This window comes from Lolium rigidum, chromosome 7 (assembly GCF_022539505.1).
Source record: "Lolium rigidum isolate FL_2022 chromosome 7, APGP_CSIRO_Lrig_0.1, whole genome shotgun sequence".
Taxonomy (NCBI): Eukaryota; Viridiplantae; Streptophyta; class Magnoliopsida; order Poales; family Poaceae; genus Lolium; species Lolium rigidum.
The window spans coordinates 28,847,616-28,861,522 of NC_061514.1; the positions used below are offsets into that span (position 1 = coordinate 28,847,616).

The 13,907-nt window shown below is 45.5% G+C and overlaps 1 protein-coding gene across 1 annotated transcript; it reads left to right on the plus strand.

Moving 5' to 3' along the window:
- Nucleotides 1–3,186: 3,186 nt before the first annotated feature.
- On the plus strand, nucleotides 3,187–7,113 carry LOC124676301 (transcription factor SRM1-like). The gene is made up of 2 exons (XM_047212382.1): nucleotides 3,187–3,869; nucleotides 6,183–7,113. The coding sequence occupies exons 1-2, from the start codon at nucleotides 3,454–3,456 to the stop codon at nucleotides 6,658–6,660; spliced, it is 894 nt and encodes a 297-aa protein (XP_047068338.1). The 5' UTR covers nucleotides 3,187–3,453; the 3' UTR covers nucleotides 6,661–7,113.
- Nucleotides 7,114–13,907: the final 6,794 nt, after the last annotated feature.

The window sequence follows — 13,907 nt, forward strand, 5'->3', positions numbered from 1 at the left end:
TAGAATGTTCGTCTTCACGAAATATTAATCCTCAAAAATCTCAGGCTCATTTGACTCTGTATAGATCCCTGAAAGTAAAAAAGATACACAAAACAAGGATTTCCTGTTGTGCAGAGTTATAACCAAAAAAATGACGATAACTGGAAAATTCCAGAAAACAATATAAAACATGTGTGGCAATAATCTACAAAGTTTATTTATGCATTGCATCACTGTCCGTCACCAAGATGTGGATTAGGAGATGTAGACAAAAACTATAGGGAAAAGATATAGGGAAAAGATGCAAAAAAAATGCAAAAAATGGTGCGAGAACCAAACCTGGATCTAGAATGCAAAAATAGGAGCACCTAATTTTCTACTAGTGGTGCACCTCACATAAATACTAGTGCTTCGCATAGCATCTAGTAGTGACAGCTGCTGATAAGTAGATACCAGTGGCGCCCCATGTGGTGCACCACTACGAGATGCACAATGGTGCGCCACTACTAGCCTTTTTCCTAGCAGTGTTCACTCCATCGTTCCTAGTTGGTATCCTTGCAAATGGTTGTAATTCCACAAGTTTGAGAAATAAAGCTCCTTAATTCACAAACAAAATGTTTACACTTTCTAGCGTCATCATGTTGAAAACAAGTACCTTACATAATTTCCATATAAAATCAAGACATGATTGATTGATTGATAGCTTTGTGAGTTGAGAGCAGAGGACGCCTAAATCACTTGATATTGGTACGATGCAGCTGGCACCGACATCGCATGTGGAGGCGATGGAAGGACTTCCACGTGGCTGGTGCCGGCGCGGCGACATATGTTGGCGGGAGAATGGTCTCGGGGAGGCGGTGTATGGTACATGAAGCTCGTTGGTGATGGAATCCTAGGGTTTGGGTAAAGAGGAGGGTTCGTTGACGCCAAGTCGGGGGATTTAAAGGACGGACATGGGAGGTGGAGGGCCGGTTGGGGAGGTGGTTCAAGTTGTGCGGAAGCGCTGCTGGCCGTGATTGGGTGGAGCAGATGGTTATGCCGGTGACAGATGGGGGCCAATGGCGAACGAGTGTTGATAGTGCAAGATCTTGGAAGTTCCTAGTTGATATTTGACCCATCAACAATATTTTGGGGCCCTTTCTTACATCAAACCTGTCATATAATTGAAAGCCATTTAGTCATATGTTATATTGCATTTTAAATTGATCACGAAGTAACCTTTGTCAAGAATGCGAGTTTGAGAAACAACAAACTGAAAGGCCATCCCAGCCACCTGCACATTGCCACCAAACATGAAAATTGATTATAATAGAGGATATTTGTTAGAATCATGCATTAAAGAACTCCATGTCAAGATATTTAAGGATACTAAGATATTGTAAAATAGATACAAACACATGGCGACACATATAAGTGGCACAAATCATATACACATGAATGTGATTTGTTCATGTTCGCTATTTTTCTTAGTTTAGGTATAATTAAGTTCCTCAAAATTCCCAAACTCGAATACCAAGACCTAATATAATTTCCATTATGAACGAGGAGGTTTTAATTTAGCATATATGCATTTGCAGCAAGTGGTGTTTGAAATGTATGATATTTATCTCTGATTTCAATATTACAAATTGAGTTAACATTATCAAATTTAATAAAGGCTAATATAACTGTATACTAAAGTTTACATTAAGATTAGTTATGATTTAATAACTGCATATATTATAAATAAGTACAAGTATTTAGTATAAAAGGTGATGAGTATTTGTATATGTGATATTAACTAAGTCCACATTATATTTCTTCTGAATGATCTTTGAGCCTCTACATCAAATTCTATGAATTTTGTTTCTCTCCTCAACGGTAGTATCGGTACTTGCTTCGCCATCTTGTGTGGACTTCAAGACCAAGTTCGCTATTTCAGAAATAATTTTAAAAGAAAAGAAGCGTACCTAAATAAAATAGGACAAAACATGGTTGATAAAGGAATAATGAGGTCATCCGTGTTGCTGCGAAGATAAAGGAGGATAGTCGAGTTTCTATCAACTTGATGGTGAAGGTAAGATCAAACAAATAAAGAATAAGAAAATCGAGATCCGTGATAACACTGACATGCACCAACTCATCATTCAAGGGAGAAGGTGTATCCCGAACCTTGTTAGATCATTTGGGAACCAAGACGATGAGTCATTTGTCCAAGTTCATAATGAGATGCACACCAAGTTCTTTCATAAATGAAAAATATTTCGACATCACAAATTTGTCAGCTTGGTAACCGAGATGAGTCGGTAGTGGTTGTTGAATATTCAGGTATGGATATGAAAAATTTAGAGAGTTAGTTTAATTTTTGATTGTTTAATGCATTTTTTTAGAAAAGCCTCTCATTTGTTCTTGTGCAAATCCATGAGGGAGTGTAATCCACTTTTGAGGACGTATACCGTGAAACGGACTAACTAGTGCACTAGTTGCACATGGTATACCTGAGCTGTCGGAGCTCAGGAGCTATGGGTTAGGAAATGTCGGCTGACTACTTGTTGTGCATATTCAATCTACTACCAGTTTGCCCGTTTTGTTTTGAGTGATAGTATCACTTTACCTGTTGAATGTCAGCAAGAAATGAGATGAAGGAAGCAAAACGGGTCTCTAGGGCGAGGCATGACTGGACTGGGCTTGGGCCTGTTGGTGGGACAGGGAGGAGGCCTTACCGGCACGAGACGCGAATTTGGCGGAGGAGGTGATGTTTGGAAGGAAGGGATGATCTAATATGAGATGATTTTAGCGGAGTAGAAATTGGAAGCTGAAAGAAAAGAAATTGGGGCAACATGATGGAACGCCACGTGCCAAATGTTTGCACTCTCTAGCGTCGTCGTCGTGTTTGAAAACAAGAACCTTGCATGATTGGCATATAAAACCGAGAAATGATCGATCGATAGCTTGTGTCTAAAGTATAAACCATGACACTGACCCATGCCACCACGAGAAAATCAAGGGCACGATTAGGATTAGCTGGTCGACAAAGGCAAAGCTTAAAGGTAAGCGGCCATTAAGCACCAACGTAATTGTTCCCGAAAGGAAAGGAGAAAAAATAGCACGAGAAAACCGGCCGCCGCGCGCGGCCACGCCCGCCTTGTCTGTTGTCTCCTTCCTTCCCCGCGCCACCACTCCCAGAGAGAAGAGCCCCGACACTACACAGACTGCAGTGCGCCCGCCGCAGTGAATCCGAAAAATATCTCTCCTTTCTCCCCAGCTGCAAGACGCGCGCGGTAACAAATCCTCTTGTCGCCGGCGGCGGCGGTAGATCTCCTCCCAACCTTTCTCTCTTCGGGAAGGAAACCTCCAATTTATTCCCCCCAATCCCGCCGCAATTCCAAATCTCCTCCCCTTATCCCGCCGCCGCAATCCCACAGACCCCTCCTACAGCCGCCGCCGCCGCCGAATCCCGCAAAGCTCGATAATTTCCCCCCTTTCGTGCGGGCCATGGCGGTGGACGAGGCGAGCAGCAGCAGCGGCGGCGAGGAGGGCTCCATGCCCGGCGCCGGGTCCGGCACGTGGACGCGGGAGCAGGAGAAGGCGTTCGAGAACGCGCTGGCCACGCTGCCGGATCCGGACGACGAGGCCGCCATGTGGGACGCCATCGCCGCCGCCGTCCCGGGCAAGTCGCCCGAGGAGGTCCGGCGCCACTACGAGCTGCTCGTCGAGGACGTCGACGGCATCGAGGCCGGCCGCGTGCCGCTGCTCGTCTACGCCGGCGACGCCGGGCCCGACGACGGCGCGGCCTCCGCGGGCGGGAAGAAGGGCGCGGAAAAGGGGGACAAGGGCGGGGACAAGGGCTCCTCCAAGTCCGCCGAGCAGGAGCGCCGGAAGGGGATCGCCTGGACCGAGGACGAGCACAGGTTCGCTCCTGCCCCCCCTGCCCTTTCCTTTCCGTTGACCGAATTTCGCGCTTCTCGCATAGATGCTCGATTGGTTGCTGAATTGACCTGCTCTGTTCGAGATTCCGATTGGTTGATTGATCCGTGTAGTCGTCCTATATGATGCTAGAGATAGTCATAGTATTGGAAATTCGATGCTTGCGTAGTTTACCTGCTCTCGAGGTGTGATTGCACCGGCGCTCAAAGTCAGTGGAGCCCTTCCTTTGTGTGCCCATGCGTGTATTGACAGAGGAGCAAACATAGTTGCGCTTAGGATATGGCTGACCCAGGAGCTAAAAGGTCAGGATTGCTTGATTGGGGATTCTGCTCATCAACTCGTGTACTGGTCGTAATGGCTCGATTGTTTGGAAATTTGCTCTTTAGCTGGCTTGCGTGCTGCTCTCCACTGGAGATTCAACGCATGTAGGTTTGTCGATTTGTCGTTATTTTGCAGGTTAGGTCATGTTGTGTGTGATTCTTTGTACATGCAGGCTCTCTATTGGTGGATTAGATAAAACATTCCACCCATGTTTTCAACTGGAATCATGTGTCAGTGCTGTTAGCCTGTTATTGTTTTGCTTGTTTGGCAATAGTTATGACTATTCTGTTGCAATCCATTTATTACTGTGGAATCCATGAATGGTAAACGACTTCCTAGCATTGGTTCAGTGAGTAGCTGTAGGAGGTGCACCCTGAAGCTGTGCATTTAGTTTATGTTCTGACATTTTGTTACACCAATTGTTTTACTATTCCCCATGTTACCTTGTGCCTGATTTTTTTTACTCAGAAGCCAGAAACTCGGAACTATGGTCACTTTTGAAACAAAACGTTATTGTAAATGTGTTCTGGATAAGATAAGTTCCATTGTTTAAGTGAGGTGACACTTTGAATGATTTCTTTACATGCCATATTTATTCCCATTGTGTGGTTGGACTGGGTTTAGTAGATTTTCACATGCTAGCTTTGCTATTCTAAATATGCCAAAAATTTACTCCCTCCTTGCCTGTGCATTTAAGGTTTTTAAGGCAAACGATGTGAAGTTTGACCAAGTATTTAGAGAAAAATAACAGCATCTAGAGTACCAAATAAATACCATTAGATTCATGATGATGTATATTTTCATATGCTATACATTTGCTATTGTAGATATAGATACTTTTTCAAAAAATGCGGCCAAACTTTACATGGTTTGACTTTTGAAAATTATTATGTGCACTACATTGTGGGAAGGAGTGAGTAGTAAAATAATCACTTATTCGATAGCTTATTGTGCTAAGTACAACCAACGTTTTTGAGTCGCCAAGTCAAACCAAGTCGCCAGCCCTGCGACTTGCTATATAGTCGATGAAAGTAGTTGTATAGTTGCCATAAGTTGCCGTGATTTTCAGAAAACGACCCGGCGGCTATACATTGACTATACAGCGACTCAAAAAGCTTGAGTACAACTCCACTTCCGTATAGTTGGTTCAGTATATTTGATAGCTTATTGTGTTAAGTAGAACTCCACTTCCGTATAGTTGGTTCAGTATATTTGATAGCTTACTGTGTTAAGTACAACTCCACTTCCGTATAGTTGGTTCAGTATATTTGTGGAACATGAACCTTGTGCATTTTTCATTTTAAGTGTTAATTCAAGTACATAATTTGCGATACATGTGTACTTCTTTTTTATGAATTATGTTCCTTATTTTTCATAAATTTCAAATATGAAACTTATGCCTTTTTTTTTCCTTCGAATTGTTAACTCAAGTATATGCTTGGCATTTTCATAGCACTACATAATTGTGTCCTTATTTTTCATACTGGTTTCTCGTCATTTGCTGTATAGCACCCTCTAGGCAATCAGTTACTCGGTGCTTTGTGTTAAAATTCTTACCCTGAACGAGATAGTAAGCATGTGCTATATGAACTTCAGAAGTAGTACATTTTGATTTGTAACATATTTCTGCCATTTTAATCGATCTGGTATACTATATTTGCAGCTGTAATTTTAATATTGTTTTATGTAAAAAAAAAAAGATGCCAGTGATTCCCTGGATCTGTTTTACGTGATGCTTGTGAGATTCCAAAGTATTGAAATCAGATCATTGTGGCTGTGATGACATAAATTGCTGAATGAGAAAAATTGATGTTCATTCATAATTAACTAGAGAAGCTAATTCCAGAAATGTCATGAATTTAAATATTTAATTAGGAATTCTTGGTTGGCAATTGCTGGATATCAATTATTATGCTTCCTGCAGGCTTATCTTTACTAGTCACTGATCTGTGCTGTGATGCGGCTTTAACTTGCAGATTGTTCCTTCTTGGACTGGAAAAGTATGGCAAAGGTGACTGGAGGAGCATCTCAAGAAACTTTGTGATCTCAAGGACACCCACTCAGGTTGCTAGCCATGCACAGAAGTACTTCATCCGCCTGAACTCAATGAACAGAGAGAGGCGGCGATCAAGCATACATGACATCACCAGCGTGAACGGAGAGGCATCAGCCGCCCAGGGGCCAATCACAGGCACAAATGGTCAGGCAGCAGTTCCCGCAAAGTCCCCCAAGCAACCTGCACAGACAGCGAACCCGCCACCAGGTGTCGACGCCTTTGGTACCACGATCGGGCAGCCAGTCGGCGGCCCCCTTGTGTCCGCCGTAGGCACCCCCGTCACGCTCCCTGCTCCGCCCCACATGGCCTACAGCATGCACGCCCCAGTCCCAGGAACGGTGGTGCCCCGTGCTCCGATCAACATACCCTACCCAATGCCGCCACCCTCGTCCCGATGATGGCCTCCGTCCTGAATAGTCACTGTTAAGCGCTGCCAGACAAAACTCAGACCCTCCTCTACATGCTGTTCGGCCTTCCAGTGAAATGCTCTGTTATGTCTGAATAAAGGAATAGCAATAAACTCTTGTACATTACAGATGTTGGTCATTAAACATAGCGTCTTGAGGACATTGCAGATAATGTACTTGCTATCATGTTGGCTTCATTGGTCGATGTGCGCCTGTATCAGGGGTTTCAGGATGGATGGATGCTGGGTGTCAGGCTTCAGGCCAGATATTGTGTGGTTCAGTTAGCGTTGTCTCTTATGATGATAAACCTTGGTTGCCCTGTGAGTTAGCAGTTGTGTAAATGTATAATGCTGTACTTTTATGCAAGCTACAGAATCGTGCTGTGATGTCCCTGTTATCAGGCAATTAAGAAAGGACTTAATCTAATAATTTGTTTTTGTTTTACAATATTTTTTCCTGGTAAAAGCTCCCATTTCTCGATCGATACGCCACCACAGGTGGAAATGCTCAAACTTGCTAGTGTCACCCAGAGTTGATTCTTGGGACCATTACAGTTGGAAGTTCCTGTGAAACCAATCGAGAAAACTCATATCGTGAGCATTGATCGATGAGCCATCTGATCATGATCTCTTGGTTTCCGTGAGCGATGGCATTTGTACTTGTAGACCTGAGGCTTTTCACAATGCATTATATCTAAGGCACATGCGTATTCTAAAACAAACTTTAACAAAAAAAATTGAGCAACACAATTTTCATTTTATTAATATCCCCTCCGTTCTGGAGCTTAGGGCGTAAATTTTTCTACATGTCCATTAGGAAAAAGTCCAAAATTGCTGTCAACATTGGCCAGTTGTTGTCTACATTTTCCGGTATATGTTGATTTCAACTTGACCTATTTCACATCACAATGTTCACAGAAATTTGAATTGTAACCATTACTATTTGATAGAAATTTAAAACCTTAGATTTCACTTGACAATAGTACACTGATTACAAACATTACATGGGCTACATTAACATCACTAACTTGACACTTGTTCACTGAATGAAGAGCTTCCTCTGCCACTAAACCGAACACAAACTCGACGAAAACTAACATCAAATTTTCATATTTTCCCTTCATAGCAGCTATCTCCTAATCTTCCTTTTCAACTGTTCTTCCAAATTAAGCCTGAAGCCTAGCCTCTGTTCCTGCTTCTTCTTTAGGCTGAGGCGCCACATGTTCGGTAGCACGCAACCTTCACACATCATCACGTAAATCACCAACCAATTCACTCCAGAATTTCGGCAATGGCCCATCATGCCATTCAACATACCCACAGCCATGCTCATTCTGTGCAATTTGGCCAACATAAATGAATCGGAGAAAATGGGAGAAATGAAGAAAAAACCACGAATTGAAGAACCTACCAACGCATCAACGCACCTCCTGCCTGGGTCCAGACCGCTCCACATTATCCATCTATGGGCTTTCCTCGGCGGATTGCAACGGCAAAGCTTTGTCTCATCGTAGGCCATTGAATTCTCCCTATACGCAATCGGCTACCTCGCTTCTGTCGCCCTCCTTCTTCCGGCAGCTCCTCGAAAGCCAGGCACGACCACAGCATTCTCCGGCCAACCGCCGCCGCGGTGCACCGCCCAGCATTCCTGCACTGCCAAATCGCCTACGTAGTCGCCGCAAAAGCTAACCCTAGCCTAGCTCATTCCCCAATTATGTCTCTCTCACTGTGCGACTAATGCTTCACCAAACGATTGTCGTTAAGTGAACCTACCTCTGATAGAAATCCCCGCCACGTCAGCGTTTTTTGAGTCTAAACTAACTCAGGGTCCTAATTAGACAAGGATCACATAGTTGAGAGTGCCGATTTCTGGGATTTCAAGTTGGGGGTTCGATTTAGCTTTTGGCTACAAGTTCTGGGTTTATTTTGGACTTCTTCCCGCCCAACAACGTGGCTTTAAAGCGCTAGAATTTCCTGTTTTGCCCTCGATTAAGATGGCATAGTGGCATGCACCAAGTGGCCCTGGACTCTCTCCTTAACTAGTACCTCGAAGCAACGAGAAAGGGAATCCCCAGAGAGGAGTCCTCGTAAGAGCAAGTACAGTAGAGTCCAGTCAGCTAACTATAAGACATTAAATAATATATTTTAGATGACTTGGAGGAGAGAGAAGAGGAGAGAGAAGGGAGCTAGCTCTTGCACGTGCTCCTAGCCACTTTGCGAGAGTAAAAGTTAACCATATGTTAGTAAAGTATTTCATTCTTATAGCCAACTATTGTACATGTTAGCTATATGGTGACTACAAATGACATGTCATCTTGTTATAGCCAACAGTTGACTATACTATTGGAATTGCTCTAACTGCTACACCCTCATCATCGTGCCCTCTCCCTCTCTCCCACGTACATGCGCTACGTAAGCACGACCCTTGAAGATTTTTTCCCAATTAGAGAGGGAGATGATCATCTTCCATTGGGGAGCACTCCATGCGACGGATCACCTGTAGATCGCACGGTGTAGCTGATGATCAATGGCAGATCAGAAGATCTGAAGATGGATGCAAACAGAAATTGGAGCTGCCTCTCTCCAGGACGTGGAGCTGCAACCCCAGGACGTGGTGATGTTGCTGGTGGACGTGGAGGTGCTTCGTGGACATGGCGATGCTGGTCCATGACGTCGTGCTCGTCCATCACCACGACGAGGCGACCGCTCTCTGCCAGCACGGGGACGCCGTCGCACGCAGCAACATACTGGACGTCGTGCTTGGCTATCACCACGGGGAGGCCGCCGCGCTTGGCAAGCACGGGAACGCCGCCGACCGCAGCACCATGCAGGCATTCATGCTCGTCCATCACCACGGGGAGGCCGCCGACCGGGCTCGGCCATCTCCACGGAGAGGCCGCCGGCCGGGCTCGGCCATCACCGGAACGCCACCGGCCGCAGCCACATGGTGTCCATCGTGCTCTCGTACATCAACCACGGGGAGGCTAGCGCCCACGCGAGGCAGGCCCTCGCGCTCGTCCTGCACGGGGACGCCGCCGTCCGCAGCACCACTCCCGCTCGGTCCCTGATTCTCGACGCGCATGCCTTGACTGCCGCGAGCCAATGCTTTTCATCTTCGGGACGAGCGACGCAAAGTTAATTCGGTACTCGGAATTCGAACCATCAGCGTCTCGCGATAGGTTAACTGGTCGCCTGTGCTCCGGTGTCCCCCCCCCGGCGAACGACGCTGGGGTGAAAAACACATTGACGGTCAAGATTACCCGATACCCCTTCGGCGTTGTGTATAGCGGGGCGCGCGGATGCATTTGTACGGTATTCTGTACGTATACGGTTTGCGACGTGGCCAGCAACGTGGCAAGGAAGAGGAGGCGTCGGTGACGTGTAGTCGACGTGGCTAGGGAGCGTAATCGTCGGGGAATATAAAAGCCTTCCGTCCGGCACGCCCGCTGCCATTTCCCCCGTTCCCCATCTTCTCCCTCTCGCTCACTCCGCCAAAAAACCCGCCTCCCTCTCCCTCACTCCGCCCGCCGGTAGATTAGGTATTAGATCGTCGGCGATCCAAGAGATCCGTACGCGATGGATGCCGGGGGAGCTGCGGCGGAGGATGTGAAGACGGTGGCGGTGGTGGAAGTTGATCCATCGGCGCAGCGGTTGGAGGGGAAAGCGGTGCTGGAGGGTCGGCGGTCGCTGCGAGGACCACCGCCGTGGAGTCCTCCATCATCGGGTCGGTGGTCGTCGGCACGGTGGTGGCGGCAACGGCCGATGTGGATGCGGGCGGAGATGCTGCCGCAGCCGTGAAGGTGGCGTCGGATCTTGTGGAGGAGGCTTCATCCTCCGCGGCGGTGAAGACGGTGGCGGATCTGGTGGCTGCGCCGGCTGCCGGCGACGTCAGTGAGGTGCAGGCGGACATGCAGATGGAGGTAAGTTCTCTCGTCCCTTGTTTTTGCTTTCGATTAAGCGGGTCTACAGATGCATGGGGGGAGTGCCTTGGAGATGAGAATGACCTAGGAAGAACGATTGATTTTTGTATGTTTTTTAAATGCTGGACATCGATGGATCTTGGGCGTAGTCATTTTGCTGTAGAGATATCTTGCTATGCCGGTTAATATGTAAGAAAGAAATAGTTGGTACCTATGATCGGATTTTTGTTGCAACAGAGATTTTTTAAGGTTTATATTGGGTTGTGAATGCAATAAATAACCTAGCCCGTTGTATTGATTCGTGATTGATGGTGGATATGAATTGCAATATGGGTTGTAAGTGAGAAAAAAACCAGTATTGTTGATTTGTTTCCTGATTTATGCTAGTTATGAGTTGCAATGTGGGTTACAAGTAACATTTGGTGACATAAGAATTAACTTAAATTTTAGTAGACTCACAATTATTGAGACAGAAATATTAAATTGATCTATCCAATGCTTTGTCAACTCCTATCTAGATTAAGATATCATTAACTACATTTTAAAGCTTGATATTCATATGTTGCCTGGTACAAATAGCTTGAAATTAGAAAAATTAGTGATAGATAACTTGCTTGTATGAGCATACATGTTTGCAAAGTTATCATTGACAAAGTGATGCTACTCTGTAGCAAATTTTAGCACTGATGGGCCACTACCAATAAGAACAAAATGAATTTAGTTCTTCCTTTCTTATTTGACAAGGGAAATTTTAGCACTGATGGGGCACTACCAATTAGCAAAATGAAGCTTGTTGACTTATTGCAGTTGTGATGCATTGCCTAACAGAAGGCATAATATAATTCCCTTGTCAATGATAACTTTGCATGATCATGTAGTTTGGAGTATAATGTAAGTTTGCATGATCGTGTAGTTCTGATGCATTGCTTAACGAGAGGCATACAATATAATTCCCTTGTCAATGATAACTTTGCATGATGAGGCAGACAATATAATTCCCTTGTCAAAGCATGATCGAAGCTAGGTGCTAGCATAGTGTAACTATAAATATAATTCCCTTATATGCATGATCAGGTAGTTTGGAGTATACATAAGATATAATGAAAGAATAATTAAGATGATCTATTTGGTATGCATAGTATTTGGATGTTATTTTCCTTAAGGTGATTACTGTGGTGACTTATCTTATTTCTATGAAGGCTGGTGAAGGTTCCAGGAAGCGGAAGCGCGAGGAGGAGCAGCATGTGCCTCCTCCAATCCAGGAGCTAGAGCCTGTCCCTCCTCCAATCCAGGAGGAGGAAGAACCTGTGCCAGCTCCACCAGTGCCAGCTCCACCAGTGCCAGCTCCACCAGCGTGCTCGCTCCACTCGTGCCTGCTTCCACCAAGGCTCTGCTCCACTCCGTCCCCGCTCCATATGAGGAGTTGCAGGATTCGGATGGCTCCCCGGAGGTGAGCTATACAAGTTGTTCTGTACCATTGCATGTATTTCATTGTGTTTGGTTTGTATCTTTAATAATAACTTGTACATTTTGTTGTTGTGCAGTATGACTCCCAGGATTCAGCCGAGTCCGTGGACAGCAGGAACATTGGATCCTTCAAGACCAAGTCTGCCGCGAGGCCGGATGTCGGGGCCTTCCCTTTCAAGAAGAGGGGGAAGTACTTCGTCCATGGCACAAGGTGAAGCCCGTGGATGGGAAGCTTAATAGCTCGAGGCAGCATCGCGAGGAGCTAGCCCAGCATCGGCACCTCCAAGCAGATTAGGGCGGAGCATCATGGGCTTCTCTTGGTGCTTGCTATGGAGGATGCTTGAAGCCTAGCTCCCGTGGATGGTGGTTGCTCTGGTTGCTTTTGTAGATATGCTTTTGGTTTATGATGTTGGAACAACTCGCTGCATGTTGTGTTGAACAATGTTTGGTTTGCTTTTGAATCGGAGTTGTCGAACCATCTACTATAGTGATGGTCTTAATTACCGAATCTGTGTGGATCTATGTTGTGTGTTGAATTATTATGTAGGTTATGATGCTTAGCTCTGTGTTTCATTTGGAATGATGGTGGTTGCATGTTGCATTAATTTGTGAATGGAAGCACAGCTCAAGTTTAGCACAAGTTTGAAACATAAACAAAAAAAACGTAATCCATAATTGAAAACAAAAATATGCATGTCTTTCATTAACATGATGAGGGCGTTTCCTGAATCCTAGTGTATTAGTAGTGACAAATTTGCATATAGATGGTTAGGTAACATGGCTGTGGATTTACTGATATGCTAGCACACTATGAGTAATGCAAATTTAAATTTAATCCAAGTTAAATATTACAACAAATCATCGAAATATTGGAGCACATCAGCAAGAAATCATCCAAATATTAGAGCAGATCAGCAACAGTCCTTGCCTGTAAATATAGTACAGCAAAGGGAAGTGTTTGGACGGAGGGGTTTTCGGACGAAAAGAGGGGGAATGTCCAAAAAATGACCAAACCACCATGGAATGGGGCATGATTTGGCACACTTGTGAAGCTTGTGATGTGAAACCTTGGTTGCCAAGGTTTTTCAAATTTAGTCGTTGGTGCCATGGTGGCCCCATGGTAGGGGTGTGTCGAGAGAGGGGTTTCCGGACGAAAAGAGGGGGGAATGTCCAAAAAATGACCAAACCACCATGGAATGGGCCAAGATTTGGCACACTTGTGAACCTTGTGATGTGAAACCTTGGTTGCTCAGTGTTTTCCCATTTTGGAGTTGGCTCCATGGTGGCCCCATGGTGTAGATGTGTCGAGACAGGGGTTTCCGGACGAAAAGAGGGGGAAGTTCATGAAAAATGACCAAACCACCATGGAGTGGGCCAAGATTTGGCACACTTGTGAACCTTGTGATGTGAAACCTTGGTTGCTCAGTGTTTTCCCATTTTGGAGTTGGCTCCATGGTGGCCCCATGGTGTAGATGTGTCGAGACAGGGGTTTCCGGACGAAAAGAGGGGAAGTTCATGAAAAATGACCAAACCACCATGGAGTGGGCCAAGATTTGGCACACTTGTGAACCTTGTGATGTGAAACCTTGGTTGCTCAGTGTTTTCCCATTTTGGAGTTGGCTCCATGGTGGCCCCATGGTGTAGATGTGTCGAGACAGGGGTTTCCGGACGAAAAGAGGGGGAAGTTCATGAAAAATGACCAAACCACCATGGAATGGGCCAAGATTTGGCACACTTGTGAACCTTGTGATGTGAAACCTTGGTTGCTCAGTGTTTTCCCATTTTGGAGTTGGCTCCATGGTGGCCCCATGGTGTAGATGTGTCGAGTTAGGGGTTTTCGGACGAAACGAGG

Excerpts from the sequence above, each read along its gene's own strand:
- LOC124676301 (XM_047212382.1), top strand. The coding sequence starts at position 3,454 with ATGGCGGTGGACGAGGCGAGCAGCAGCAGCGGCGGCGAGGAGGGCTCC. Across the intron at positions 3,870-6,182 it reads TGGACCGAGGACGAGCACAG|ATTGTTCCTTCTTGGACTGG; the intron begins GTTCGCTCCTGC and ends TTTAACTTGCAG.